General features: G+C 42.6%; 1 protein-coding gene across 4 annotated transcripts in view; it reads right to left on the bottom strand.

The window, feature by feature from the left end:
* Nucleotides 1–26,625, bottom strand: part of PAK3 (p21 (RAC1) activated kinase 3) — a 92,385-nt gene that overhangs the window by 12,231 nt on the left and 53,529 nt on the right. For all 4 annotated transcript variants that reach the window (XM_047081981.1, XM_047081982.1, XM_047081983.1 and 1 more), the window contains 5 exons: nt 12,623–12,671; nt 12,147–12,259; nt 10,280–10,397; nt 8,786–8,885; nt 7,634–7,830 (listed from right to left, as the gene is read on the bottom strand). In XM_047081981.1, the coding sequence (XP_046937937.1) occupies nt 7,634–7,830; nt 8,786–8,885; nt 10,280–10,397; nt 12,147–12,259; nt 12,623–12,671 (577 nt within the window). The remainder of the gene's footprint in view (nt 1–7,633; nt 7,831–8,785; nt 8,886–10,279; nt 10,398–12,146; nt 12,260–12,622; nt 12,672–26,625) is intronic.

Raw genomic sequence — 26,625 nt, 5'->3', positions numbered from 1 at the left:
AAGGACTGGCCACTGCTAGAAAATAAAGACCAGATGACTCCAACAATGGGTGTGCTCGTTCTAATCTCTCAGGATTAATAGTGCTTGTCAAGAAACACGGAGCAGGCTATGTGTGTTCACAATGAAACCCCAGGGCAGCCCAAGTGGCAACCCAGGATTGAGAACCAGAGGGGATCTGGAAGTGGGGATGAGGGTAGGCAGAGGCACGGAGAAGAGGCAAAGCAAAATGGGACAGGAGGTGGAGGAGAAAAGCTGGGGGAAGCAGAAGGAGCAGATGATCACAGGGCAAGGACAGGGGCAAATGACAAAGGGGAGAGAAGGGTGGCTGATGGAACCCAGAGGAAGAGAAATGAAGATAGAAGCTAAAGAATCAGGGAGGCCAAAGGGACCCGATCCTCAGTCCCATTCTGCTACTGCCCTATCTCTCTGGTCTTCTCGCATACAATTTCTCAAAGCACTGCCTGTAGTTTTAGTGTATTGGCTTCTTCACCTCCCATTTTCGCTTCAACCCGCACCTGCTTTCTGGTTCTAAGGTGCCATTGAACACGACACATTTTTCATGTCTCATTTTAGAACATTAGAGGAGGTAGGGCACTAACTCCCTGATTCTTCTGGGCTTTTCACCCAAATTCCTGTATTGGGTTCAAAACAGCCAACCACGGCATGATCTGTGAAACATGCATTATGTTGCTCACATCAATTGGTTGCGACTTCTACTTTGTAAGCAGTCGGTCAGCTGACCAGCTCTGTACATGGTAGCATATGATTCTTCCCTTCATGCCCCAGAATGCAGCCTATGGATCCCTACAGTAGCTCTATCACTGCAGTGTTGTTTCCCGGCTTCTCCCCAAGAGTCATGTCAGAGCAGGCTGTGTGGCCCTACATGCAGCCTTATTTCACTCCCAACATGGTCAAGTATCTTTGCTTGGTAGGAGAAGGGGGATCTTCCCTCTTTATGGGATACAGATTTAGTCAGGAGGTGATGAGAGAGACATCTTCGAGCTGCTTCCTGAAGGTCACTCCTCTGGAAGCAGTCCTAAAGACAACACACACCCAAACCATGGCTCTTCCAGCCGTCAGGGAAGGCTGTAGCCTACCTACAGCTCAAGAACACAGAATCTGAGTCAGAGACTCATGAGTTTTTCCTTTTCCTTAGGTACCGCTCATGTGGAAGCCCAATACAGAAAAACAATTAAAGAGGACCTGTTCTGGTGGAATCAAGAGCCATGTGACCTCTCCCTTGGGCCCTTTAAGCCTAAGGAGCTCCGTAGAATTCTAGGGCCTTGTGAAGTCCCCTGGCAACCAATAATCTCATCAAGCTCCACTTCTTTGAAGTGACAAGAAGATGGAGGCCAAGGAAGAAGTAACCTGTGCAAGGTCATGGACTTCCTGACTGGCACACCTGGGAAGAGAATTCACTCTTCAATTCGCATGATGTAGACAGGTGGTAGAGACAATAGAAAGCTCTTTGTCTCATCCTCTCGCATTTATTGGCCACTCGTGGAAGAAAGGTGATGATGAATTTTGCCATCTAAGCACTGGGACGATTCCTGACAGAAGGAGGAGGTGGAAGAGGAAGAGAGGGTGGAAGAGAATCAGAAGGAGAAGGAGAGGGAGAGGGAGAGGGAGGAGGAGAAGGACGAGGAGGAGAAAGAAGAGGAAGAGGAAGAGGAGGAGGAGGAAAAGTTAGGGAAGGAAGGAAGGAATTAAGGAAGGAAGGTGGGAAGGAAAGAGGGAAGGAAGGAAGGAATTAAGGAAGGAAGGTGGGAAGGAAAGAGGGAAGGAAGGAACAGAAGGAAGGAAGCAGAAGAAGCGGCAAAAAGATCAGCTTGTTCCTGACAATGTTAGCACTTTGCCTCTCCCAGCTACAGAGGTAAGACTGCCTTCATCAAGTTAAACTCTCTCTGCTGAGAAGCTCACGTAAGACATCTCAGAGCATCCTTTTATCAGGATGCAAAGAGTCTTCTAAAATGATGTCGCAACCAGGTTGACAAAGGTATGTTTCAAAATGGTGACAAAAGTTAGAAATCATCTTTAGTAGTCAAGAAAACCCAGATTTTCTCGGTGACGTTATGTTTCATCGGCAAAAACACAGACTGAAAACGCCACAGGATAAAACATGCCAGTGGGCATTTCACTAGGCAAAAGCCCATCAGCACACTCCGTGATTTGTCTGTTTAGGATGGGCTCTGATTTCGAGGGACTTAACTGCTTCGTTATGGGTCTGGTAGCTATTCGGGCAACAGGCATATGCATCCTTGGCTTATTCCCAAGTCATGCTTTAAGGACACCAAGGAATGATAAGGTGATATCAGGATAAGGGCCTATCCGTCTCGGCCAACAGTAAGTCCCCGGTCACTGCATTTTTGATCTTCCTTTCCCTCCTCTTTGCCTGGTCAGAGTCTCAGATTTTCGCGTGCTGTGGAATCAATTTCTTCTTTGGCTGTCTTCCGGGTCATAACTCACCAGTCTGAGCCGTCTGCTTCTGAATTACAATCTAAATGAGAGTTGCAGCTTTCCTATGGCTAGGTCCCATTTTCCTGTGCTAAATTCCTGACAACCAATGATTCTTAAGAGCTGTCTATCCTTTGACAGGCAGTATTTTTTTTTTTTTTTACTGATTAAAAAGAAACCCTGTTACTGTTCTATAATTATTTTAGTTGCAGTTGGTCCCAACTCACCACTCCTTTCAGGCACAGGTTTGCCTTCAGAGTAGGAGTGTCAACAAACCATCAGCAAACCTTGCTGTTCCACAGTGGTTTATGGAAAAAGAAGGGAATGCTCCCAGCTCTTCCTGAAATACATTCAAAACAATATTGACTGAGTGCTAGCAAAGTATGCTTGCTTCTCCGGCGCTCAGGAAGTTTATGTCTGACTTTAATTCCAAATGAGCACGCGCCATCAAAGCCAGACATTCCAATCCACAGCACAGGTTCCAGTGGTTGGAGGAGCTAGAAGCACGTTGGCCCCTAGTTGCTGTTTTTCAGTTGCTAGAGATTCTCTCCTGCTTAACTCTCTTCTCTAGACATCCAAGCCAACCAGAATTTCCCTAGTGCTGTAATAAAGGGTAAGGGTAACTGACATTAGCGCAGTGCTTTAGGTGCGGGGAAAGGGAGAACAGGGAGCCTCGTTGTCCTCGTAGGGTATGCAATAGGACCGATTTTTGATCCGTGCCCTCCCTTCTCTCTGGCCATCCAGGTCATGCACTCCTAATCGTGAGCAGTCAGACTGATAGCTTTATTATCACCGATAATAAATAATAAATAATGTACTCAGCAGCTAACACATCATCATGATAAACTCTGTTTTTTGGGATCAGTAAAATTGAAAAAGAAATGGCGTATCATGGACGTATATGCTGAGCTAAGGTCATTCCTTTTTCTAATAGTGCCACCGGACTGGGAAATCAGAAAATGCCGTAAAGTGCAAAGGGATTTTTCAACAGGGCTCTGACAGAGTTACTCACGGTATTTTATTTTTTTAGGGGAAACGGAGAAATGTGTACAGAATAACAGTATGATCTTTTCTGGTTGAAGAATCATGCTCAAAGAGGGCTGGTGAAGAACTGTTTTCCAGTTCAGACAGGGTTCTATAAAGCTCTGCCACAGAGCTTTGGATTCGGTTTAGTCCTTGCTGTGGGAACCCGACATCACTGGTTCTTAAAGCTCCTTAGGTGATTCCAGTGCACAACCACAGGGCAGATCCACTGCTATGGGGTCAGTGGTTCGCATCCTACATTATATACTGTTTTTAGCATTCAGACGTCCCTTATTAATACCAGTAACAGCCTTCCAAACATCCAATGCTTGCTACCGTGTCACAGACGCTTGAAGCAAGGGTAGAAAGACAACATTTAAAGTTCATTTCAACTAGGATAAAGGTTTGGAAAATCACATGTAAAAAAGGGATCTGCCCACCGTCCACTAGGGACCTCAACCGGATGTCACTGGGACATTTCACAAACACCAAATTCCATCAAAACTCATTGATAAGAACAGCCCAATTACATGTGAATGCAAAGTTCATACAGGGGTACTCTTTTGGGGCTGAGAAAAACAAGCAAAAGATCCGTTTTATGGAAATGATCGTCCCTCTTTACTTAGAAGCGGGTCACTGTGACCACAGGTTTTAGACCACATATCTCCAATTCAAAAAAAAAGTTGGGGAGATGAGCAGAACACCAACACTGATTGGCATATCCACAGGCGAAGTTCGATTTTATCCCGTCGCTTTGGCAAACAGAAGAAACAAGGCACTTTATTACTGGAGACCGCACTAAAAATGTCCATGGGTCACAGAACAACATGTTCGAGGCCAATTATGTTGAGTGCAAAGACTTCAGGCAGTGGGGGACGGTAAGAAGCTTGTCTCCTCTCTGTCTCTGGAAGGGTACCAACCTCATAACATCAGTAAATAATTCTACGACCTTTAAAACTCATTTTATGAGCAAACTGGGTCAGTTAGTACGGAGTGAATTACATTCAAACAATTCCAACCACTTTATAACTAGGGGCGGGGGGAAGTAGCTGATTCCTTGCATCAGCGATATGTTAACTGGCAGCATTCATAAAGAGCTTGCTCGGTTGTAACCGACCCAATAGAGACACACGCACAAAACCACAACAAAAGGCAAGAAGCCCCCAAATGTACAGCCCCAGTCTTCACCTTGAACCTCTCCTGTGTTACCTGTTCATTGTAATTTTACTGAGCTCTGCAGAACCGTCTACTTTTTGTGGGGACCGGAGTATAGCTACCGTGAAGGGGAAGTTTTTGCAGAAGTGGGGAATCCAATTTCCATTTATGAATGTGTAAAAAGCACTCTGAGGATCCTTTCTTTTTCCTTTCTGACTTTTCTATTTGTATAATCAATCTATCTCTCTAAGGAGCTTTAAGAACCAGTGATGTCAGGTTCCCACGCCAAGGACTAAACCAAACCCAAAGCTCTGTGGCAGAGCTTTACAGAACCCTGTCTAAACTGGAAAACAATATACATATATATGTATTTCCTACAATGAGCTAGACACTGTGCTAGGTGATTTGCATGCATTATTTTATTTAGTGTTCACGCTACCTCTGCCAGACAGGTATTACCCCCATTTTATGCAAAGGAAACAGGGTTACAAAGGTTTTAAGTGACTTGTTGAAAGTTATAGAGGTTCTAGGTTGTGGAGGCAGGGCACACCGGATCCACCTGACTACACGGGCCAAAATTTTCACTATGATGTGCTACCCTCTACCACGCTGCTTCCTTCCACTTCTTTCCTTCTTTCCTCCTCAAAGCCCAAAGGGGTGGGTGGGTGGTAGTATGGGAAGGATTTCAAAGAAAGAAGGACTAATCTACCTCTCTTTCATACCTCTCCCAAAGCTCTGTAATTCTGCAATTCCCCACACATAGCCTGGTCACCAGGACCCAAGAAAATACAGGTTTCTTACAGGCTCATGTTATGTCTTTTCCTCTCCAATCTCTCTATGGTTTTGGAGACCACATTTTGCAAATCCCAAATAAGGGCATATATCCCAAGACCTTGTATTTTCTCTAAGCAAACACAAGGGCAACATATTTAAAATCAAAACTCAAAAAACACTTGTGGCACCTAGCAGAGAGAGAGAGAGAGAGAGAGAGAGAGAGAGCACTGGCTCAATATGGACCTGTTGATTGATTGAGTCATTGGGGGTTGATCACACATGGAGAGTAATGAGCAAAGTTAGACTAAATCCTTATCAGTGGAATTCAACAGGGTGGTCTTTCTGACAAGTCTTTTTGTTATGGCCTTAATGTAGGCTTCCTGAACCTGGTGGCTTGTTAATCTGAAAGTACTTGTTTAGATACAAGGCTGTGGATTCTAAGAGACAAGCTGTTCATTATGAGTTCTAATCCTAGGCTGGAAGATGCCTATAAAGATTAAAACTTGTTTCCTTTTTTCTAACAATTAACAGCCTAGCTAAAGAGCGATCAATTGTAATTGGGGAACTGAGGAAGGTAATAAATGCATTACCGAGACCAGTTGCTTTACAGCACCATTTATTTAATCCTTAAATTTTGCAGGTTGTAAATTACTCATTAGAAGGCAGAAAGCAAAATAGCCGTAATCCGTTTAGTGCCTCCAAACTCCGAAGACTTAGTGGAGGAAATCCATGGAAACAAGAGGCCTGATGTGTTCTTTCACTGCTATTTCTTAATGGGCAAAGGTGGTTAAACAATAAGGATAAGCCCAAGTAATTATCCTGATGCGCTGGTCCATAGGTCAGGGGTGGGCTTGATTAAATTCATGGAGGGCTGACCCACAAACGGTGGGAAAATGCCCCTTCTTTTCCACTCAGCCCCGCAGGCAGCTAATCAATGTGCACATCTCACTTCCAGATTGTTTCATGAGACCAGAGCAATAGCCCGTAGCATTCATTAGGGCATTTGCTCCTATCTGTTGTTTTCTAATCAGTGCAGGGACTGGACAAGAGGCCAAGTGCCAGAGAGGAATTAGGAGGGGACGAGGAGGAGGCTGTCCCCCTCTCCATTCGCGGGAACACAGCTCCCAACTACAAAAGGTTCAATGTGAAAACAACTAGACAATTAGTTTGTACGTTGCTTTACATATCCAGAAAGCCACGTATATCTGGCTTGAAGATGGATTTTATCAGCTTAACATGTAGACGCCGAACCATTTGCCGAGGACAATTTGTTTATACCAAGGACCAAATTCGATTTTAGACTCAGTGGTAATGGTGTAAACAATACACAGGATGCCTTTGGCGCTGGCACCCTATTTGTGTTTTGAGAGTAGAATTTGAATGTGTGCGCGTTTCCTTTTTCAAAAGCGGGATGCCCTTTAAATATGTAACACAGCTTCTGGCTCTCCCTTAGCCTCTACACAACAAAATAGCTGCTGGCTCACTTCAGGGCTGAGCGGGCGTTTCGTTCCTGCTCCTTTGCCCTTTACTCTCGTGATCCATGGCTTCTCTCTGAATAAAGATGGTGTTAGGCTGTGAAACGGAGCTTTTCTCTTTCCAGAGGTAACCAGACCACAAGAGGACCAAACCTGCTTCTGCAGTAGCAAACTGAGTTACCCAACACAAACTATCTCCATTAATTTTCTACTAGACAGTCTAATTAAGTTTGTGCTTCCACCAGGCTGGCACGGCGTCTCTCTCGTGTTCCATTCGATACCCACCCAGCTGCGGCTGCTCAATAAATCATTACTGACAATGAGACAAAATCTAATTTAAAAATTATAGGTGTCCTGGAAATGCGTTTATTCACTTTGTTAACGTGACTGTACAACAAGTGTTTCCTAGATAGATCATTGAACCATGGCATGTGATAAAAAATACTTTTCTTCCCACATCTCACTTTTTTTTTTGAGCTATGCTTTTTTTTTTTTAACAGTAGAAAGCGATACTGAAGAATTTTATAGACCCCTGCCGTTAGAAATCCTGATATCAAAGCACCTGGAAAAACCGCGGAGACATCTTAAGAGATACTGACATGAGCTCACAGTAATTTTGCGAAGTAGAACTTGGAGCTTCTGTGTCACTCGTCTCAGGGAAGGGCCTGTTCTGGGCACTTTTGGTGGAGACAAGGAATGACATTTGGCCCCTTTCCTGGGGGCTGAATTACCTATGTTTTCATTTTACTTACCCTGAGTGGATTTTCATTAAGGTAAGGGGGTTCACCTTCCACCATTTCGATTGCCATAATCCCCAGAGACCAGATATCAACTTTCGGACCGTAAGCTTTTCGAGTCACCACCTCAGGTGCCATCCAATAGGGAGTTCCCACCATAGTACTTCGTTTACTTTGCTCAGGGGTGATCTGGGCGCAGAACCCAAAATCAGCTGCAGAGAAGAAAAGTCCGTTAAAATCAAGTCAAATTCCTCTGGGTTTTTTTTTTTTTATTTTTTTTAACATTTATTTATTTTTGAGACATAGAGAGACAGAGCATGAACGGGGGAGGGGCAGAGAGAGAGGGAGACACAGAATCCGAAGCAGGCTCCAGGCTCTGAGCCATCAGCCCAGGGCCTGACGCAGGGCTTGAACTCACCGCGAGATCGTGACCTGAGCTGAAGTCGGACGCTCAACCGACTGAGCCACCCAGGCGCCCCTGTTTTTTTTTTTTTAATGTTTATTTATTTTGAGAGAGAGAGAGAGAGAGCATGAGCAGGGGAGGGGCAGAGAGAGAGGGAGAGAGCGAATCCCAAGCAGGCTCAGCACGGAGTCCAACAAGGGGCTTGATCCCATGACCGTGAGATTATGACCTGAGCTGAAATCAAGTCAGACGCCCAAATGACTGGGCCAGCCAGGTGCCCCAAATTCTTCTTATGTTTTTTTTTTTAACAATAGATCACTTTCAGATATGGCTGTACCTTCTTCTGTTCGACACTGAGCTTCCACAAGTCCCTAGCTCATATCTATTATTACCTGATCTCTCCAGTGGCCCTGATTTTAAAAGGGTCTGAAATAACTTATGAATGTGATGTCATTTTTCCTAGACCTCAGTCTGGTTCCCTCCCCATTACTGTTCCTTTTAACTTATAGAATCTTTCAGCTTTCTATTTAGGTATTTATCATCCAGCAGATAGAAGTCACTAGAAATTCTGAAATGTTAACCCCTCAGAATCTGGCCACGATCTACAGGAACACAGAATTAGAAAAAAATTCTTTACTTCAAACTGGGCTCTAAATGCCTTTAAACCAATCACCTTCAATAGCCATTTTCATCTCAAGATAGACAGTAAATGAGCAGAAATCCTCCAATATTCTTTCAAACACCATCTGAACCAAAATACCTACTCAATTTAACAGAGCCATCCATCCCAAGAAGGATATTGTCACTCTTTATGTCTCTATGGATCACTTGGTTTGAGTGCAAGAAATCCAAAGCTTGGAGGCACTATTGAATCAGAAAAAAAAAAAAAGTTCTAATTATATCGCAAAGAATTTAAAACAATTTACATTTCGTTTCTAGATATACTTGGGGCAAAGGCATACTTTTGCATTGTCAAGGAAAATAGATTACTATTGTATTATCATTTTGAAATCACATTACTGTTTACATCAATGCTGTAACTTAGCAGAATACATTATAAAAGCTTCTGAGTCAGCCAAACTAACCAATTAATAATCATACTTTGACCTAGTATCTGGAGGGTACGGATTCAGCTTGGTCTTAAACAGGTGTACTAAGCTTCTGTATCCACGGTATTTAATTCAGTAGGCCTGAAGTGGGACCCAGGAATCTGCCTTTAAAACGAGTGCCCCAAGCTACCTCTGATGGACAGCCATGGTTGGGAACCACTTCTAGTCTATGAAGTGGCTACAGTTACTTGCTTGGAAATGGCTTTGCACCATGCAACATGGAAACCGTAGACTCAGGGTAGAATATTCTCCTAAGGATTAGAAGCTTGCTTCACTGCATGAATAGAAAATACATGTGTTTGGTGGATATGCGTGCATCCTTGGGGAGGAGGAAAGGCAGATGAGAGGAGAGCAAGGGAGGAGGAAATTTGAGCAAACCATTTAAAATAAAACGCAAGCAAAGACTGGCCGAAATTACTTGGTTTTGTGTTCCCGCCATTGGTTTTCAAGTTGCAGCAGTGGGTCAGAGTTCCTATTTGTGTCTAGAGAAAACCTCACCACAATGAATGGGGTGGAGGGTAATGCCCCGGATGAGACTCCAAAGAGGGGTGTGTTTCTAAATATTGAAAAAAATATAAGAAAACATGTCCTCGGTTTAGCTCAAAACCAGGGATATGACACCGTTATTGGAAAAGAGGCAGACTCAGGCCCCCTGGAGGGGGGTGAGGGATGTCCAAATTGGACTGTGAAAGCAACGACTGTCTGGGCTGAGGGAGGACCTTGCTTAAATTGCCTTCTCGAGAATGATGGGATTACAGTGGTTTGTAATTCACGTAGCTCACGTTGTGCGTGCAGGACAAAATCATCAGCGTGTAAAAATCCCCCCAAATGTGAAGAAACTTCCGTGCCACCATTGCTATTTTCCGTGTTCATCGAGACTACAACATGCAGGCCGAGCATTCACCTCGCAAATGGCGTAACAGAGTTCAAAAGGTCCATAGCAAAATGACCAGAATATACAACAGGCTGGGAAGGGAGGGTAGGAAAGTGCGATTAGGAAAGGATTTAAATTGAAGTTAGGCTCTCCAATTTTTTTCATAGAAAAGACACGCGATCATTGCTCTGATGTTCTACACATTCTGGATAATCAGAGAAAAAGAACTGCCGGTTTTAGTGTTGTCATCTGCTAGAAACGCTCTATTTTCTTACCTCTCTGCACACAGCTGCTATCTGGCCTTCATCCATACAGGTCTCGGTGACCACATCAGTCAAAGAGCCGCCAGCCAAGTATTCCATGACCACCCATAGTTCATCACCCACTAAGTAGCTATAAGAAGAGAATAAAAAGACTTTGACTCAGGTCTAAGGAAGTGGGGACTCTTTTATATCCCCATTAAGGTAATTTACAATTAATGTCTGCATTTGGCCACATTATATAACAAGAGGAAAATATCCATGACGGTGATGAGATATTCCTTAGCATTAGAGAATATGCATGAAAGTCAAAGGATCATCAGATATAACGGCACACCATGGAGGAAGGAAAAGAGCAAGGAGGCCTCTGGTGACTGACTACTGTCAGTCATTCCACTATAAAAGCTACTTTCAATAAACAGGATCAGTGAATAGCCACTATGTTATATCATATGCCATAATGTTGACTTCTTGGACTGAAGTGGCCCATGGTATACAGAGTTGCAAGATATGCATTCAGATCTCAGCATTGATTTTGAGGCTACTGGATTAATTACTGAACTCTTTTCAAGCAGTTTCTGAATCAAAAAGACTCCTGTTCACCATGGATTTACCGTGCTGAGGTCTCAATCCTCCAGCAGAAATCAGGGGCAACATGCCCAATTTCTTTAGGCACCTATTGAGGAGCACGCGCAGATGATCAAACATGGGGAGGAAGGTCACCAGAGCCCTACAATTTGGACAAAATTCAAAACATCTGGAGTCATCTGAAGGCACAGTAGCAGGATGATCGGGTCTCTCTTCCCCTCCCCGCCCCAACTCAGCGAGAGAGAAATTTTGGAGAATGGAGTGAGCCCACTGATCCTGTCCTGCCCTAAGTTTGACATCAATAAGAAGCAAGACTTTCTATCCAGTGGTGCTCGAACTGCAGTGCCTATAAGATTCACCTGGGGAGCCTATTAAATGTGAAAATTACAGGCTCTACCTCATCAGTAACAGAAAGCATCCTAGAAATCTCCATTTTGTACAAATGCCATTTTGACAAAATGAAAAAAGCAGAGTGAAGTCCCTCTGCTACAGATAGTCCCTAAATGGCACTTTATGAAACATAGGCTTCGCCTGTAAAATTTGACTCCTTTTTTTTTTTTTAATCTCCCTTTCCCCCTCTTTCTTTCCCACCGGTCCACCTGGCACAAAACACAGAAAGCAAGATTTTAAGCTCATTGAGGTTGCAGACCTAGTCTTACTTCCTTTATATCCCCCCAGAGTACACAGCACAGCGGTGCTAAACAAACACTTACTGAAATTGAATGAGACAGATGTTAACCACAAGTGAAGAGTTAGCGCTGTCTTTAAATGCCTATTTATAACCCACTGCTAATACCACTGATGAAAGAGACATTAATTACCTGGTCTAGGAAAAAGGTTTGAGATTAAAGTCTCAATTCCCTAGACCTCACTGTCAGTTAATCACAAAGCGCCCATTAAAGCGGGGCCATTACAGCCAGCCCTCTTCACTTAGACACCCAGAGACTGCACTGGCTCCAAACAGTTGATGAAGTGTTTAAAACACCACAGCTCTCCTCTATACGCAGTAGTCTATTTCCTGCCAACACGGAGTCACGATGCTCAAAAGGAAATTACACAAACTGCTCATGCTTAGAAGCAAGACCATAAAATGTGTCTTCAAATGTTTGATGGTGGACAAAGAAAAGTGGGTGCAAATTTAGCAATAGATGTGATACTCTACTCTTTTGCAGCATCCGCGAGGTTTTTCTAGCAATTGAGAAGTATTTGGAGAACGGATGCTAAATGAACAGATGTTAAATAAAATAATTTGCCAAGAAAAGAAAATAAGTACACAATGAGGGAAACCACTTACCTATCTAAATAATTAACAATATTGGGGTTCTTATTTTCCCTCATGACCAGAATTTCATTAATAATTAATTCCTTTTTGGGCTGCTGTTGAAGGTTCATCTGCTTTATGGCCACCTGAATGGTGATTAAAATGCACAAATGAGTTACAGTCATTAAACACGCACACGCATATATATATATATATATATATATATATATATAGACACACACACATATATATATATTTGGCACACAGAGTAAGGCATACAAATTCTTTACCTTACTAGGCTCTTTCTCAGTGCCACAAACCCATACCCCTTTTCTTTGGTCAATCACGAGTAAACCATCCACTTTAGACACTTTGGACATCTATGAAATAGATTCCCACGTCAACCCAGTGCCGCCCATTTTATCAGATATAGGTGCTATCAAAGAAGAAATGTGATTCGTGTGAATTAAAGGACAATTAAAAAATCAGGATTGAATGTTAGCACTCACCTCTTGTCCTGTTGCAATGTCTAGCGCTGTATAAACAGTACCTGATGCCCTGTGAAGGTGAAAGTTATCAAATGAATAAGCAATCCAGCTGCTATCCATAGATTTTACTTGAAATAAAATGTCATTATTTTTAGGAGAGGGAAATCAGCAAACTCAAGATTCAAGGATGAAATAAGCACGGAGCGCCCCTTTTGTGTGGTAATTACAGCTGAAACAGTCTTAATGTATCCCTTTGGGTGGGCCAGTAATTCCAGTCGGACTTTCCAGCACTATGCAGTAATGAATTGAGCAAAATGGCCCTGCTCCTTTTAGGAAGCTCCTGGAATATTCTGAATACTCCCCGGATGTGGCAACAGCTAACATTGTAGTCCTCTGATTAAACTGAAGTACGGTTTAGGAAATAATACATCATCTCTTGTTTAGGCAACTGTAAATTAACCTTTCCTCTTAGCACATGGACAGAGTGCTTTTCCCATAGATATCTCTTTTTTTTTAATTTTTTTTAATGTTTGTTTATTTTTGAGACAGAGAGAAACAGAACATGAGTTGGGGAGGGGCAGAGAGAGGGGGAGACACAGAATCCGAAGCAGGCTCCAGGCTCTGGGTTGTCAGCACAGAGCTCGATGCGGGGCTCGAACCCACAAACCATGAGATCATGACCTGAGCCGAAGGCGGACTCTCAACCAGCTGAGCCACCCGGGCACCCCTCATAGATTTCTGACTCTTAAGAATATTTTTATGTAACAAATCAATCACACTCAGTGCCGTACTTACCTAGTGCTGCAGCTACACCAAGTTAACGACAACGCAGTCTTACTATTGAGACATTTTTTTTTTCAAAATTTCTCAACAGCTTCTATGACGTTTCCCTCCAACCCACCACCCTTTAAAAATCTATCATTCCTAAGGTCCTGGTAGTATTCATGCTCCCATTCTAACTTCAATTGTAGGGGTCTTTGCTTTGCACATAGAAATTGTGTAGTGAAGCTGAATTCACAGTGATAACGTTCTGTGAAACACACATGCATTCTGAACCACATCCCTACCTCTATTCCCAAGAAAAAGGAAAACCCCGTCAATTTCATCGAAATGTTTGTGGTGAGTAAAGGAATAAGAATGGAGATCAGTCCTGTGATTCACAGGACACGGTAATGCTCCAACACTGCTACTTAAAATTTCTAGTAATTGTTGTTGCTCCTTTGTTCTCTATACATCACTTGCTCTTTTGTTTTCTGGGTCCAGGATTTCTTTTCTTATGTCAGCCATTTCTTTGCCATTCTTCTCCCTTCTTCTACTTGGATGAACCAAAATATTTCTCCTAAGCCTAGGAAGTTTACATTACTGCTCCTAATGAATAAAATGAGTGGGGTAGTATAAGGACTATTTGACTACTAAGAGAGATCTGAGTCCTAATATTTATCCTAACATCAACAAGCTGTGTGACCTTGGGCCAGTCACTTCCCTGTTCTGAGCTTCAGTCCCCTCAACTGAGAAAATAGTGATCACAAGAACAGTAAAAATATATGGAGCATGTTGTGCATGTCAGACAATGCACTAAGAATTTAATATAAATCACCTTATGTCTATTACCTCCACATTACAGACAAGGAAGCTGAGGCTCAGAGAGGTGAAGTGACCTGCCCTAAGTTAAACAGCTTATAGTCCAAGTCTGTCTGACTCTGACCTGTAAAATATAGGAAATGGGCCACTTTATTTCTACAGTTCTTTATTTTTTTGAAATTTTCAAATTTATTTAATTATTTTTATTATTTTTTAAAGGTTTTGGGTTTTTTTTTTTTGAGAGAGAGAGAGAGAGAGAATGAGTGGGGGATGGGCAGAGAGAGAGGGTGAGAGAGAATGTCAAGCAGGCTCTGTGCTATCAGCATAGAGCCTGACTTGGGGCTTGAACTTACGAACCATGAGATCATGACTTGAGCTGAAATCAAGAGTTGGATGCTTAACTGACTGAGCCACCCAGGAGCCCCAAAAAATTTATTTCAAAGTAGTATCTATGCCCAACGTGGGGCTTGAACTCACAACTCCGAGATCAAGAGTTGCACGCTCCACTGACTGAGCCAGCCAAGCTCCCTAAATTCTAAGGTTCCTGAATTTCATGATGTACAATCTACAAATTCTGCTCTCTTCATTCTGCATAGGTACATACATATCTATTGGAACTTGACTAAAAAATTGCCCTTACTCAACAGGTGTCACCTAAAGCAGGACTTACAAGTTTCAGAAATTCCTCAGGTTTGAGGCTGATGTGAAATCAGCCTCTCAGTTTTGTGTATTTGAGATTCTGGGCTCAGAGCACGCGGTTCGTGCTCATTAAGTATTTGCTGAATGAACAAATTAATAAAAGTCTTTTCAAACAAACATGCAACTGCAACAAAACCTTTCCTTTCTGTGGAGGAATCTTCTACATAAACCAACATAAAACACTTCTCTTGTGGAATAAGCTATCAGACATTTCTGATTTCAGGGGCCACTTTGTGATTGGTCCTTCTGAACTCAGAATCACCTGGGCTCAAAAGAATAGATCACCTTGACTTGGTGTGTATTTCAACTGCATGAGCCCCGAACAACTACCTAAATCTGTTTGTAGGATTATATTCAAAAATGCCTTTACTTGGGGCACCTGGGTGGCTCAGTCTGAGGTTAAGCATCTGACTCCTGATTTCAGCTCAGAAAGTGATTATCATGGTTCATGAGATCGAGTCCCACAACTGTCTCTGCACTGACAGCGCTGAGCCTGCTTGGGATTCCTTCTCTCTCTTTCTGCCTCTCCCCTGCTCATACATGCTCTCTCTCTCTCCCTCAAAATAAATAAATATTTAAAAAATACCTTTTCTTGCACATTTCCTTCAGATGCCATAAAAGTAACAGTATCTGCAAAATGAGATGATAGCATCTTCCTCACAGACCCACAGGAAATTGAAAGGCACAATCTATGTAAGCATTCAGTCCTGTGCCCAGATCAGAGTTGGCGCTTAACACGGTAACTGCTATTATTATCAATTTACTTCCCCATCTCCAAGCCAAAACACCCTTGCTAGTGCTTGTCCCTGTTTTCAAAAAGGACAAAGGTAGTGGGGCACCTGGGTGGCTCAGTAGCTTGGGCAGCCAACTCTTGATTTCGGCTCAGGTCATGATCTCACGGTTGTGAGATCGAGCCCCACGTTGGGCTCCGTGCTGACAGCTTGGGATTCTCTTTCCCTCTCTCTCTGCCCTCCCCCCTCCCCTTCTCTCTCTCTCTCTCTCTCTCTCTCTCTCTCTCTCTCTCTGTCAAAAATAAATAAATAAACTTAAAAAGAAACAAAAAGGACAAAGGACAAAGGGGGCTTACTGGAATGCTTTATAGAGGTTCCACGTCCCTTTTTTTCCTTAGTATTTTTGCCTTTTTCTTTCTTTTTGGAATGCCTTTATTGAACAAAACCATATGTAAAAATCCCTCAATATAAAATAGGAGCTGCTCCAGCTAAAGCTGCTAGGGAGAGAGGCCCAACATCCCTGCCCCAGTGGCTTTCCCCTATTCACCACCCTGTCCCCTGCCCCTAATCCCATTTCTACTGTCCTAAAAGCTGAACTTGTGATTGACTTGGAGTGCAAAGGGGATTAGTGTTTAACATCTCTAGAGATTTACCTTTCAAATCCTTGGGTTTTGGGCCCCCCAACCTCCCTCAGCATTTCATTGTCTTAAATTGCTAGAGTCCTAACGCTGGAATCCCAATATCCTGGATTTTGTGGCATTCTGTGGTATAGAATTGCCACAAATCCCTAATCCACAGAGGTCTAAAGACCCTGAAATTCTAGAACATCAGTTATTAACTAAAAAATTAGCTTTTCTCATTCTCCCTTCTCCCACCTTAGTGCCTACATGCAATTGTCCAGGGGGAGCCATTTTCTCCTTCCTCAACTCTTGTTCCCAGCCTTAAAATGGTGACATTCTCTTCCACCCCTCTTCTCACCCCACCCCCCACCCCCAAACATGTCAGGCGCTTGGAATTCACAGCTCTGATCAATAAGTTCTTGGTCGGCCCAACTTTTGGCCTTCACAGAATCCTCAACGCAAACTCAGGTACTAACCTGCAGAATACAATTTCGTGCCCTGCCTCCCACTTGATCTTTGCACCTCAAACACTTCTCCACACGACAGCTCTGATGCCTTCCCATAGTCCAACAATTTAAGATTCAACTGGTATGAATGTGAATGTCTCTCCTTCACTTATTCCTTTGAGCCAAGTGCTCTCCTTGCCTGCTCATAGGTTATGAACCACAGTCCTTGCCCCCATCTGCTCAATCCTTCCTGGGTTCAAATCCCACCAGTTCCTAGTTGTGTGACCCTGGGTAAGTAATTTAACCTCTACGTAGCTCAGGAATAAAGGAGGATTAAATGTATATGGTGGTGAAAGCCAGTTCTTCAAACACATTGCCAATACACATCAGCACTGACATCATCATCACCATCATCATCCATAGTCTATAGTTTGGGAACTTAATGAATATATTAGGCAACAACCAACCTAATAATAATAGTTACCATTATTAATGTAATAACCATTAATATGATAATAATATGATAGCCATTATTATTAGGAATTATATTATATTATATTATATTATATTATATTATATTATTATTAGGCATCTCATTTAAATATCTGGGAGTTTCCAAGATATTTGATTTCCAAATTCCTAACAGGAATTTTACATTTACCTAAGGTGGAACTAATTAAAATATCATTTTCTTTTCACAAGAAAAGATTTCATTCCTTCATTTCAAAGAAATACATTTCTTTTCAGCGAGAATGATAACTTTTGATTACCTTGCATAGCTCACTGATCAAAAGCTCTAAGCAGCAGTTACACAGTGTTTGCCTAACAAAGTCTGAGAAATAAGCTATTGTTTAATAATATGGTCTAATACTTTTAATTATTCATGTCCTGGAGTTCATAAAAACAAATAACTGAGGGGATCCTTCGTGGTGAAGCTGGGAAGCACTTTCCTTGTAAGAGGGAAGCACAGTAGTGTATACTCCTAAAGAAACAATCTTTGAACCAACAAACATGTCACACTGATTCCCCCCAAAATGGGCCTTGTAACAGCCTGGGCTATGTTGAAGTATCTCAAAGGTTATCTTTACAAAATCAATCAATCAATCACTTTAAGAAAAAAAAAAGGCAGTTCCATGCAGCATTTTGGGACATAAGAATGCCAGGAATCAAACTAACAAATATGAAAGTTAAAACTCCCAATTCTCGAGTATATTGGGCTGGTGGGCCAAAATGGTCAACACTGTCAATTTAATTTTTATGCCAGTTAATTACATTGATCTCTCTTATGTCTCCATTCCAGTTATATCGAAGCCAGATTGCAACGGGAGGAACATTTGTTTATGATGGGGTTTTTGTTTCTTCCAAACCTCAGTCACTCAGATGGTATAAAGAAAGCATGCCTTATCAGGACTCAAGGGAAAAGAGAGATCATCCAGTTTAACTTCATTAAAGATGGGAAATCTGAAGCCAAGAGAGTAGGATGAATGTGCCCCAAGATGACACAGCTAGTAAGTAACAAAAGCCTCCCAATTTTGAGCAAGAGATATTTCAGTTAACCTCCACGATGGTTCAAGAATATTAAACCAACAGATTGCTCAACTGTTGGGCCTCATCATCAATTACAGTGTGATGAGTACTGCTGGGTTCTTGGCATCACATTAGATACTTCATCAACAATTTCTTCTTGACCTGGCCAAGCACTTAGGACTCAAATGGAAACATTGGCATCTAGCCTAAAGAGTCTAGAAAGAAACAAACAATGCACTGTTTCTCCCTTTTCCTCCCAAGACAAGTCCATTTAATTATCAGCAATCTTCATCAGGTTTTGATGCTTCCTGCTAAGAGCCGATGTCAAGCCATGATCATGAGTAGTTGCCAGAGCCACAGCATGGTAAGATTTATAATTTAGATTAATCACTCGTATTTCAGCATGGAAATGGATTTGAGGAGGGAAAGAAAGGCAGGCAAGTGAGGCTAGAAGGAAGCTCACTGACTAAGAGAACAGGAAGAGGGCAAGACGACTGGAGAGCTCAGGGAGATCCAAGGAGAGCCTCATGGTAATAAGAGCAAGGGAGCCAGAAGGATAGGGCGATATTCACATTTAAGGTTTTATAAGCATAAATATGATGCTAATGAGGTCACAGGGATTTAATCCACACTGAGGATGTTTTTTTTTAATTTTTTTTAATGTTTACTTATTTTTGAGAGAGAGAGAGAGAGACAGGGCGTGAACAGAGGAGGGGCAGAGAGAGAGAGAGAGAGGGAGACACAGAATTTGAAGCAGGCTCCGGGCTCCGAGCTGTCAGCACAGAACCTGACATGGGACGTGAACCTGTGAATCACCAGATCATGACCCAAGCTGAAGTCAGACGCTTAACCGATTGAGCCACCCAGGTGCCCCAAGGATGGTTGTTTTTTTACATCTACTCCTACTTCTGCTGATAGAAAAGGCCATCTTGTTTATTGAACCTTACACTCTGCTTGCTCTCTACAAATGGGCGATCTCACTGCTCACCCTATACAATTTTACAAATGAGGAACCTGGAACTGGGGAATGCTAAGTAACCTGCCCAAGGTTACACAGTTTGTCAGCAGCTGAACTCACAAATGCATTAGTTGGGCTCCACAGTCCACACTCTTAACTACCATTTCATGTTCCATTACAGATCTTTAGCTTTTCTACATCAATGCTAAGGGCAAGCGTGGTACTTCCTAAAGTCTGGCCTTGTATCTACTATGCGAAGGTGCCTCCCTAAAATATTTCTCTTGCCTCTAATTTCCTGCTTAACTTAGTCCACATGCCCCCTCTGTAAGCCATTTAGTTTGCCCCTGCACAACTCGGTTTGATTCCTTTGGCATAACAATAGGAGATGGTTCTTTTGTTTTCAGACTCCATTAAGATTGCTCATGTGGCCAAGAGTGGGCTAGTTCTTAGGGCGGGACTTCCTGTTCTGCTGAGTATTCAAAACACAGTTACTACATGTAGGCCCTTATCTTGCTATACTAATGCACCTGTCATAAAAATACCTAGATATCATATGGTCCAATACTACCGTACATCTACTCATTTGGTTGAGGCACATGCCCTGTTGTGTTCAGGAATGGTGATGAACAGTGTCACCACTCAGGCAACAGCTCTTTCAGAGGGGGTTCCAGTGCTTCCTTTTGTGTAGTTTGCCTCTTAAAAATGTATCACTAAATTAAAAAAAAAAAAAAACAACCACCGTAAAGTTTTGTACAGATCATGTTGTCAAAGTACCTTTCTAAGTACCCAGAATGGAGCCGGGACCAGGTGGTCCAGTCTTTACTTAGTAGAATTATAGATTGGAACAGGGAATTTTCTGTTCCTTCGCTAGGGCATGACGGTCCCCAGAGTATCCGTGGTCATCTAATTTTAAATAGAGCTGTAACACATTACGGGTGTGGGGCCAGGGAGCTCCATGTGTTACAGTCTAGTGATAATGAGGCCACAGTTACAGGCTTTAATCCCTGGAAAGGCCAACATGAAGCCTAACCAGCTGTTTCACACAGTGCACGCCATTGGTTTCAAGACTGCCTAGACAGGAAAGGGGGGCCGGCGGCTTCATACAAGCTCATTACTATGGCTGGAAAAAAAACAAAGTGTAAGCCCTGCTAATGGTGGCTGATTGAGTGGCATCATCCTTCTTTACAAGGGACAGCACACAACACAGTGCATTTAAGAGCAATAAGTAGAACAAAGAGCATCTTCCAGTGCTCTATAAACATTGTTCTTCACAAATGCTAATGTATTCCCAATCTCCTTCATCACAAAGGCTATTATAAAGCTCAGACGACATCTATTTAGTGCCTCCTAGCTGTGCGCTACCTTGTATAGCCCAAAACAGATCCGATGAGGGAGCAAATACTTTTCTGCTTTGGGTGGTCCTACCCAAAGAATCGCTTGGGTAAGCACACTAGACACCACTTATGCTCTTGCGCATAGTTTCTTGAACAAAGCAAAACAAGTCAGAGGTTTTATTCTCAGCACTTATCCCTGAGTTCTATGCTTTCCGCCCCTTTGTCAGGTTCTCTAAACAAGCTGTTATTCATCAAGTCCTCTAAGAAACAAGTTTCAAAACGATTCATCTTCCATATGGGAACTTTATGTCAGAGGCAGAAGAAGAGGGCTCCTCACTGGGTAGCAAAGATTAGTCTGAGAAAGGCCTAACATGATATATTTACTTTCTCAAGCCTTAAAATGAAAATGAGTTGAGGGGAACAGGGACTGAACTCTTGCAAAACAACAAGAGAAGAGGTTTATCTGCAATTACTGATGGCTTGATCATATCATTCCATAAAATTATATGATTGGCAAAGATCCAGACGTTGGACAAAATCCCTGTGGCCAAACGTCCTTATTCACAGGAGGAAATCAGTTTCAAGCAGTGCTGCCATGGTCGCTTTCTGACAAATTTAGCTGCAGGGTTCGTGTAATCTACAAAGAGACGCGGTATACCACCGAGGTACTTTGGCATCATACAGACACAGATTCTGTTGGTCAGTGGATCCTTCAATATAGCCTTTTGTTTGCCATATACAGACAGACAGAGCATGAGTGGGGGAGGGGCAGAGAGAGAGGGAGACAACAGAATCCGAAGCAGGCTCCAGGCTCTGAGCTGTCGGCACAGAGCCCGACGTGGGCCTTGAACCCACAGACTGCGAGATCATGACCTAAGCCGAAATCGGACGCCTAACCGACTGAGCCACCCAGGCGCCCCTAGAGCCCCTTCTTAAACGTTCTCCCTTTTGGAAATCAGTGTGTGTATGAGTTTTTATTATAATCCTAGATTCCCAAATAAATTAACGGGGCTGCGGTGGTAGGGTGTGGGCCAACAACTAACATTGTTAGTCAGCATGTCACATGGAACAACCTCTATGGTGGGGGGCAACTTGGCCATTACAAGTATCCCTTCGTGGGGCGCCTGGGTAGCTCAGTCAGTTAAGCATCTGACTTCGGCTCAGATCATGATCTCACAGCTCATGACCTCACACTTCTGGGTTCAAGCTCCACGTTGGGTTCTGTGCTGACACCTCAGAGCCTGGAGCCTGCTTCGGATTCTGTGTCTCCCTCTCTCTGCCCCTCCCCCACTTGCACACTGTCTCTCTCTCTCTCTCTCAAAAATAAACATTAAAAAATTTATGAAGAAAGTACCCTTTCATGTAACAATTCCACTTTCAGTAGTTTAACCTAATGATCGATTTGCATATGTATGAAATGCCTTCTTTGTGAAGATCTTCACTGAAGCCTTGTTTATGTGAGCAAAATACTGGAAACAAACTAAGCGTCTATTGATGAGGCGCTGATTAACTATATTATGGTACATCCAGAAAAAAAAACACCACATCTGTTAAAAAGAATGAGGTACTGATACGAAACCATCTCTAAGACACAGGCAAAGAACAAAATAGGAGATTTATAACATGTTACCACCTGCGTTAAAAATATACCTACAACAAACACATGTGTACATGCACAAATACACACAGATGTGTACCACATGTGCCCAAATACAAGGTATGGTATCTGCTCCCCCCAGTTTTTTCCTCAGGAAAAAGGGGAATTGCCTTATATTCAAATCCTTATAAAATCTCTCTTGTAATATGGTCATTCTTCATGTTCATTTGTTTTTATCCATAAAGTACTATTTGGGATTGACACCTTAGGTTGAAATATTCTCAATCAATGCCAGTTTGGATACTCATAGAGAATATCTGTCAGAATTGGAAAGAAAGGATGTAAATAAATTATTTCTGAAGGTATGATCAGAACTGCAAGTGTTGGATGTCATAAACAAGCTTTGTAAAGGTCACTTTCAAAATTAATGCAGTGAAAAGGGCACCCATTAGCCAACGATAGGAGAGTTGGAACATCAAATACAAGAGTGAATACAACTGACTGAAATGGATTCAATATATAAAGGCCAGTGAGCTTATAAAATTTTTTTCATAAAAGAAAATGCTTCCTTCTCTCACTTAAAATCAAAACACCCCTCATAGGACGCTTCTGGAAGTAACTCAGGTACCAACTCCTTACACTGAAATTGGCAATTAAAACTTAAGCATCTAACTTGATTTGCCTGTATGAACTATATTTCAGAGTAACCAAAGACCCCCAGCTGATGAGGTAAAGTTCTTTTCAACAAAAGCACTGCAGGTAATAAAATGTAGAAGGTATGATAGTTTTAGAAAATCACGATCTGGGGGCACCTGGGTGGCTCAGTCAGTTAAGTGTCCAACTCTTGGTTTTGGCTCAGGTCATGACCTCACAGCTTTGTGGGTTCAAGCCCTGCATCGGGCTCTGTGCTGGCTCTCTCTCTGCCCCTCTCCCACTTGCACTGTCTCTCTCAAAATAAATAAACTTAAAAAAATAAAAACACAATTTTGTAATCCTTCATTTAATAATTATTTGGGCAGTGCAGTCATCAATAGATGAAACCATTAGATGAAAGGCTGATGAAGAACTTTGCATTAGACGGGACAGGGAGTCCCCACTGACTGTTCTTATTTATTTATTTATTTATTTGAGAGAGAGCACGTGTGAGTGGGGCAGAGGGGCACAGGGAGAGAGAAAATCTCAAGCAGGCTCCACACTCATCACAGAGCCCAATGAGGAGCTCGATCCCACGACCCTGACATCATGACCTGAGCTAAAACCAAGAGTCAGATGCTCAACCAACTGAGCCACCCAGGTGCCCCCCGCAACTGACTGTTCTGATCAATCTATTCATCACTGAAAAATGGGATGATCAGACACTGTGTTCCTTCTGATATCATATGAAATACATAGAACCGACCTATGAAGGAATGTTGCCAAAGGTTGAACTTGAATCTTATTAAGCTTTGAGGACTAACTTCCACTGATAGGAAATACAGGTAATAGATGAGCAAGTTAAAGGACATTGAATGAAACTAACAGACAAATCCAGAAAGTGGTACATTCTACAAGACAATGACTAATTTAGTCATTCCATCAGTGGGAATGGAAAAAGGGGAAATGCTTTAAAGCACGGAGATTTAAGAGACACGATATGTCGATCTTTTCTGGATGCTAATTTGAATGAATCAACTATAAAAACTGCATTTTTGAGACAACTGGGGAACTCTGAGAGTAGACTGGCTTTTAGATGATATCAAGGGATTGCTGAATTGTGTTGGTGTTACCATGGCATTGTGATCATATTCAAATATTGATAACTATTGGATTGGGCCAATAAGAATATGGAGGTTTTTGTAGAATTCTCTCTACTCTTGTGCAAGTTAGAAACTCTAGATTTTGGCTCAGGTCATGATCTCATGATTCATGAGTTTGAGCCCCACACTGGGCTCTGCACTGGCAGTGTGGAGCCTGCTTGGGGTTCTCTGTTTCTCTGCTCGCTCCCTCCCCAGGGAGCTCTAAGTAAATAAATAAACCTAAAAAAATAAAATAAAAAGTGGTATCACGGAGAGTTACGATGTGAAGATCTAAATATACACCTGCAAAACAATCATGTAAATGTTATATGGGTGGGTAACTGCAACCAGAAATAAAATATCCAGGGACACAATAGCAGTGGATTCAAAAATATTGTATCTAAAGATGTTAGAGGAGATTCAGATGATGTACTTGGATAGCTGCTGGGTGACTCAAAGCAGGGCTTTAGTGATTACAAAAACGATGTTAAAGATGCACATTAAGATTTTGAATTGTACTCAGGAAATGCGAGAGTAGAAAAATCTCTCCCAACGTAAACATTATTTTATATAATGTGTGTGGGGGGGGTTTTGTCTGGTTTTTCAAGTAGGCTTTACACCCAACATGGAGGTCAACGCTGCACTCGAACTCATGACCCTGAGATCAAGACCTGAGCTGAGACAGAGTTGGATGCTTAACTGACAGGGCCACCCAGGTGCCCCATATAATGTGTGGTTTGAAATATATAAATAAGAGTGATTAGCAAGTTAAACATCATAAATAGACATTCACCATTTGTGTATCTAACAGTTTACATGTTCAGATAAGTAAAAAAACTGTTTTTAAAAATTATGTCATTGGGGGCACCTGGGTGGCTCAGTCAGTTAAGCGGCTAGCTTCAGCCCAGGTCATGATCTCATAGTTCATGAGTTCGAGCCTAACATTGGGCCCTCTGCTGTCAGCACAGTCTCCACTCTGGTTCCTTTCCCTCCCCCACCCCTCTTTGCCCCTTCCCTGCTCAGGTGCTTTCTCTTTCTCTCTCAATAATAATAAATAATTTTTTTAAAAAAATTATGTCATGGTGTGACCTTTTATCCAAGTATACATGATGTATGAGTACGTGTATGTGTGTGTGTGTGCGTGTGTGTGCGTGCGTGTGTGTGTGTGTGTGTGTGTGTGTGCTTAGAGAGTGTATGAGAGTTTTACCTAGGAAACCAGTAACAAATTCTTTCCAGAGGTTTCCTCTATACAAGGTAAGACGGAGGCGAAGGCACAAGGGTTGGAGGGACGTTGACTTTTCACTGCCTACTCTTGTGAATCTTCAGAGGGTTACACCATGTCCAAGTACAACCTACTTAAAAAAACTATCCAAACGAATACAAATTACAGTGCATCTTGTATCTCTCACTTTGTTTGATAACATAGTCCGGAAAGATCTTTTTAGCATGATTTCCTGTTAACTCCCCGGTCAAACTGGACGTTTGACTGTCCATGAGACTGGTGCTGCTGATTGCCTCTTTTGGTCTTTTTGATATGCAGTCACCAAACAGTGGCTAAGGATTTCTTTTATGCCAGACACCTCTGCAGGCCCTAGCGATACCACAGCCCGAAGCCGGTGTTCATTTGGTTTCCTTCCCCAACCGAACTGCCCATAATCCCCACTTGTTAAATCCTATACCTTCTCAAGTCACTATTCCAATGCACCCTTCTCTAAGGATCCTTCCTTATCCCCTCTCCCTGGCTAGAAAGGATTTCTCCCTCCTCTCCAACCACATGTCCCCATAGCTCTTTGTAATTATGTTACACTCCTCAGTGTATTCTGCTCTACAGAACAGTAGCCGTGGGTGCATTTCACCTCTAATAATACCTAACATTTACTGAGCACTTCCCTATGTGTCATGTGTTGCACTAAGTACTTTAAATGCCTTCCCTGGGGGCGCCTGGGTGGCTCAGTCGGTTGAGCGTCTGACTTCGGCTCAGGTCATGATCTCGCATTTCATGAGTTCGAGCCCCACATCGGGCTCTGTGCTGACAGCTCAGAGCCTGGAGCCTGCTTTGGATTCTGTGTCTCCCCCTCTCTCTGCCCCTCCCCTGCTTGTGCTGTCTCTCTGTCTCTCAAAAAAATGAATAAATGGTAAAAAAAAAAAATTAAAATACGTTCCTTAAAAAAATAAAAATAAATAAATAAAAAATAAATGCCTTCCCGGGACGCCTGGGTGGTTCAGTCCATTAACCGCACGACTTCGGCTCAGGTCATGATCTCATGGTTCATGAGTTCGAGCCCCGCATCGGGCTCGGTGCTGACAGCTCGGAGCCTGGAGCCTGCTTCCGATTCTGGGTCTCCCTCTCTCTCTCTCTGCCCCTTCCCTGCTCATGCTCTGTCTCTCTGTCTCTCAAAAACAAATAACCATTACAAAAAATTTTAAGCACCTTCCCTTTTTCGCATCTCCCGACCTTATGAGGTATGGGCCTTCTGTGTGCTATGAACGACAGCACTGATGGTTTCGGAAATTAACTAATTGGCCTACAGACTTCTGAGCTCAGAATCTGGGCTCTTTGTTTTTCTTCAAGGTTTCCCCAAACCATTCCTTCGCTCCTCCGTGGTTTTCCCAGTTTCAAGCGATTTTACGTGGCGAGGCAAGCTCAGATATGAGTGATGTATACATGTATGCTGTAAGATTCAGGCCTGAAGACAGAAAAGATCAGTTAGGGCCAAGGCAGCCAGGGAGAGGTCTGTGAGGGAGAGGGCGGTGAA

This window comes from Lynx rufus, unplaced genomic scaffold (assembly GCF_022079265.1).
Source record: "Lynx rufus isolate CCGP_SWC_20201006 ecotype Redwood Valley unplaced genomic scaffold, mLynRuf1.p SCAF_19, whole genome shotgun sequence".
Taxonomy (NCBI): domain Eukaryota; kingdom Metazoa; phylum Chordata; class Mammalia; order Carnivora; family Felidae; genus Lynx; species Lynx rufus.
This window is presented reverse-complemented; position numbering and strand designations above follow the sequence as displayed.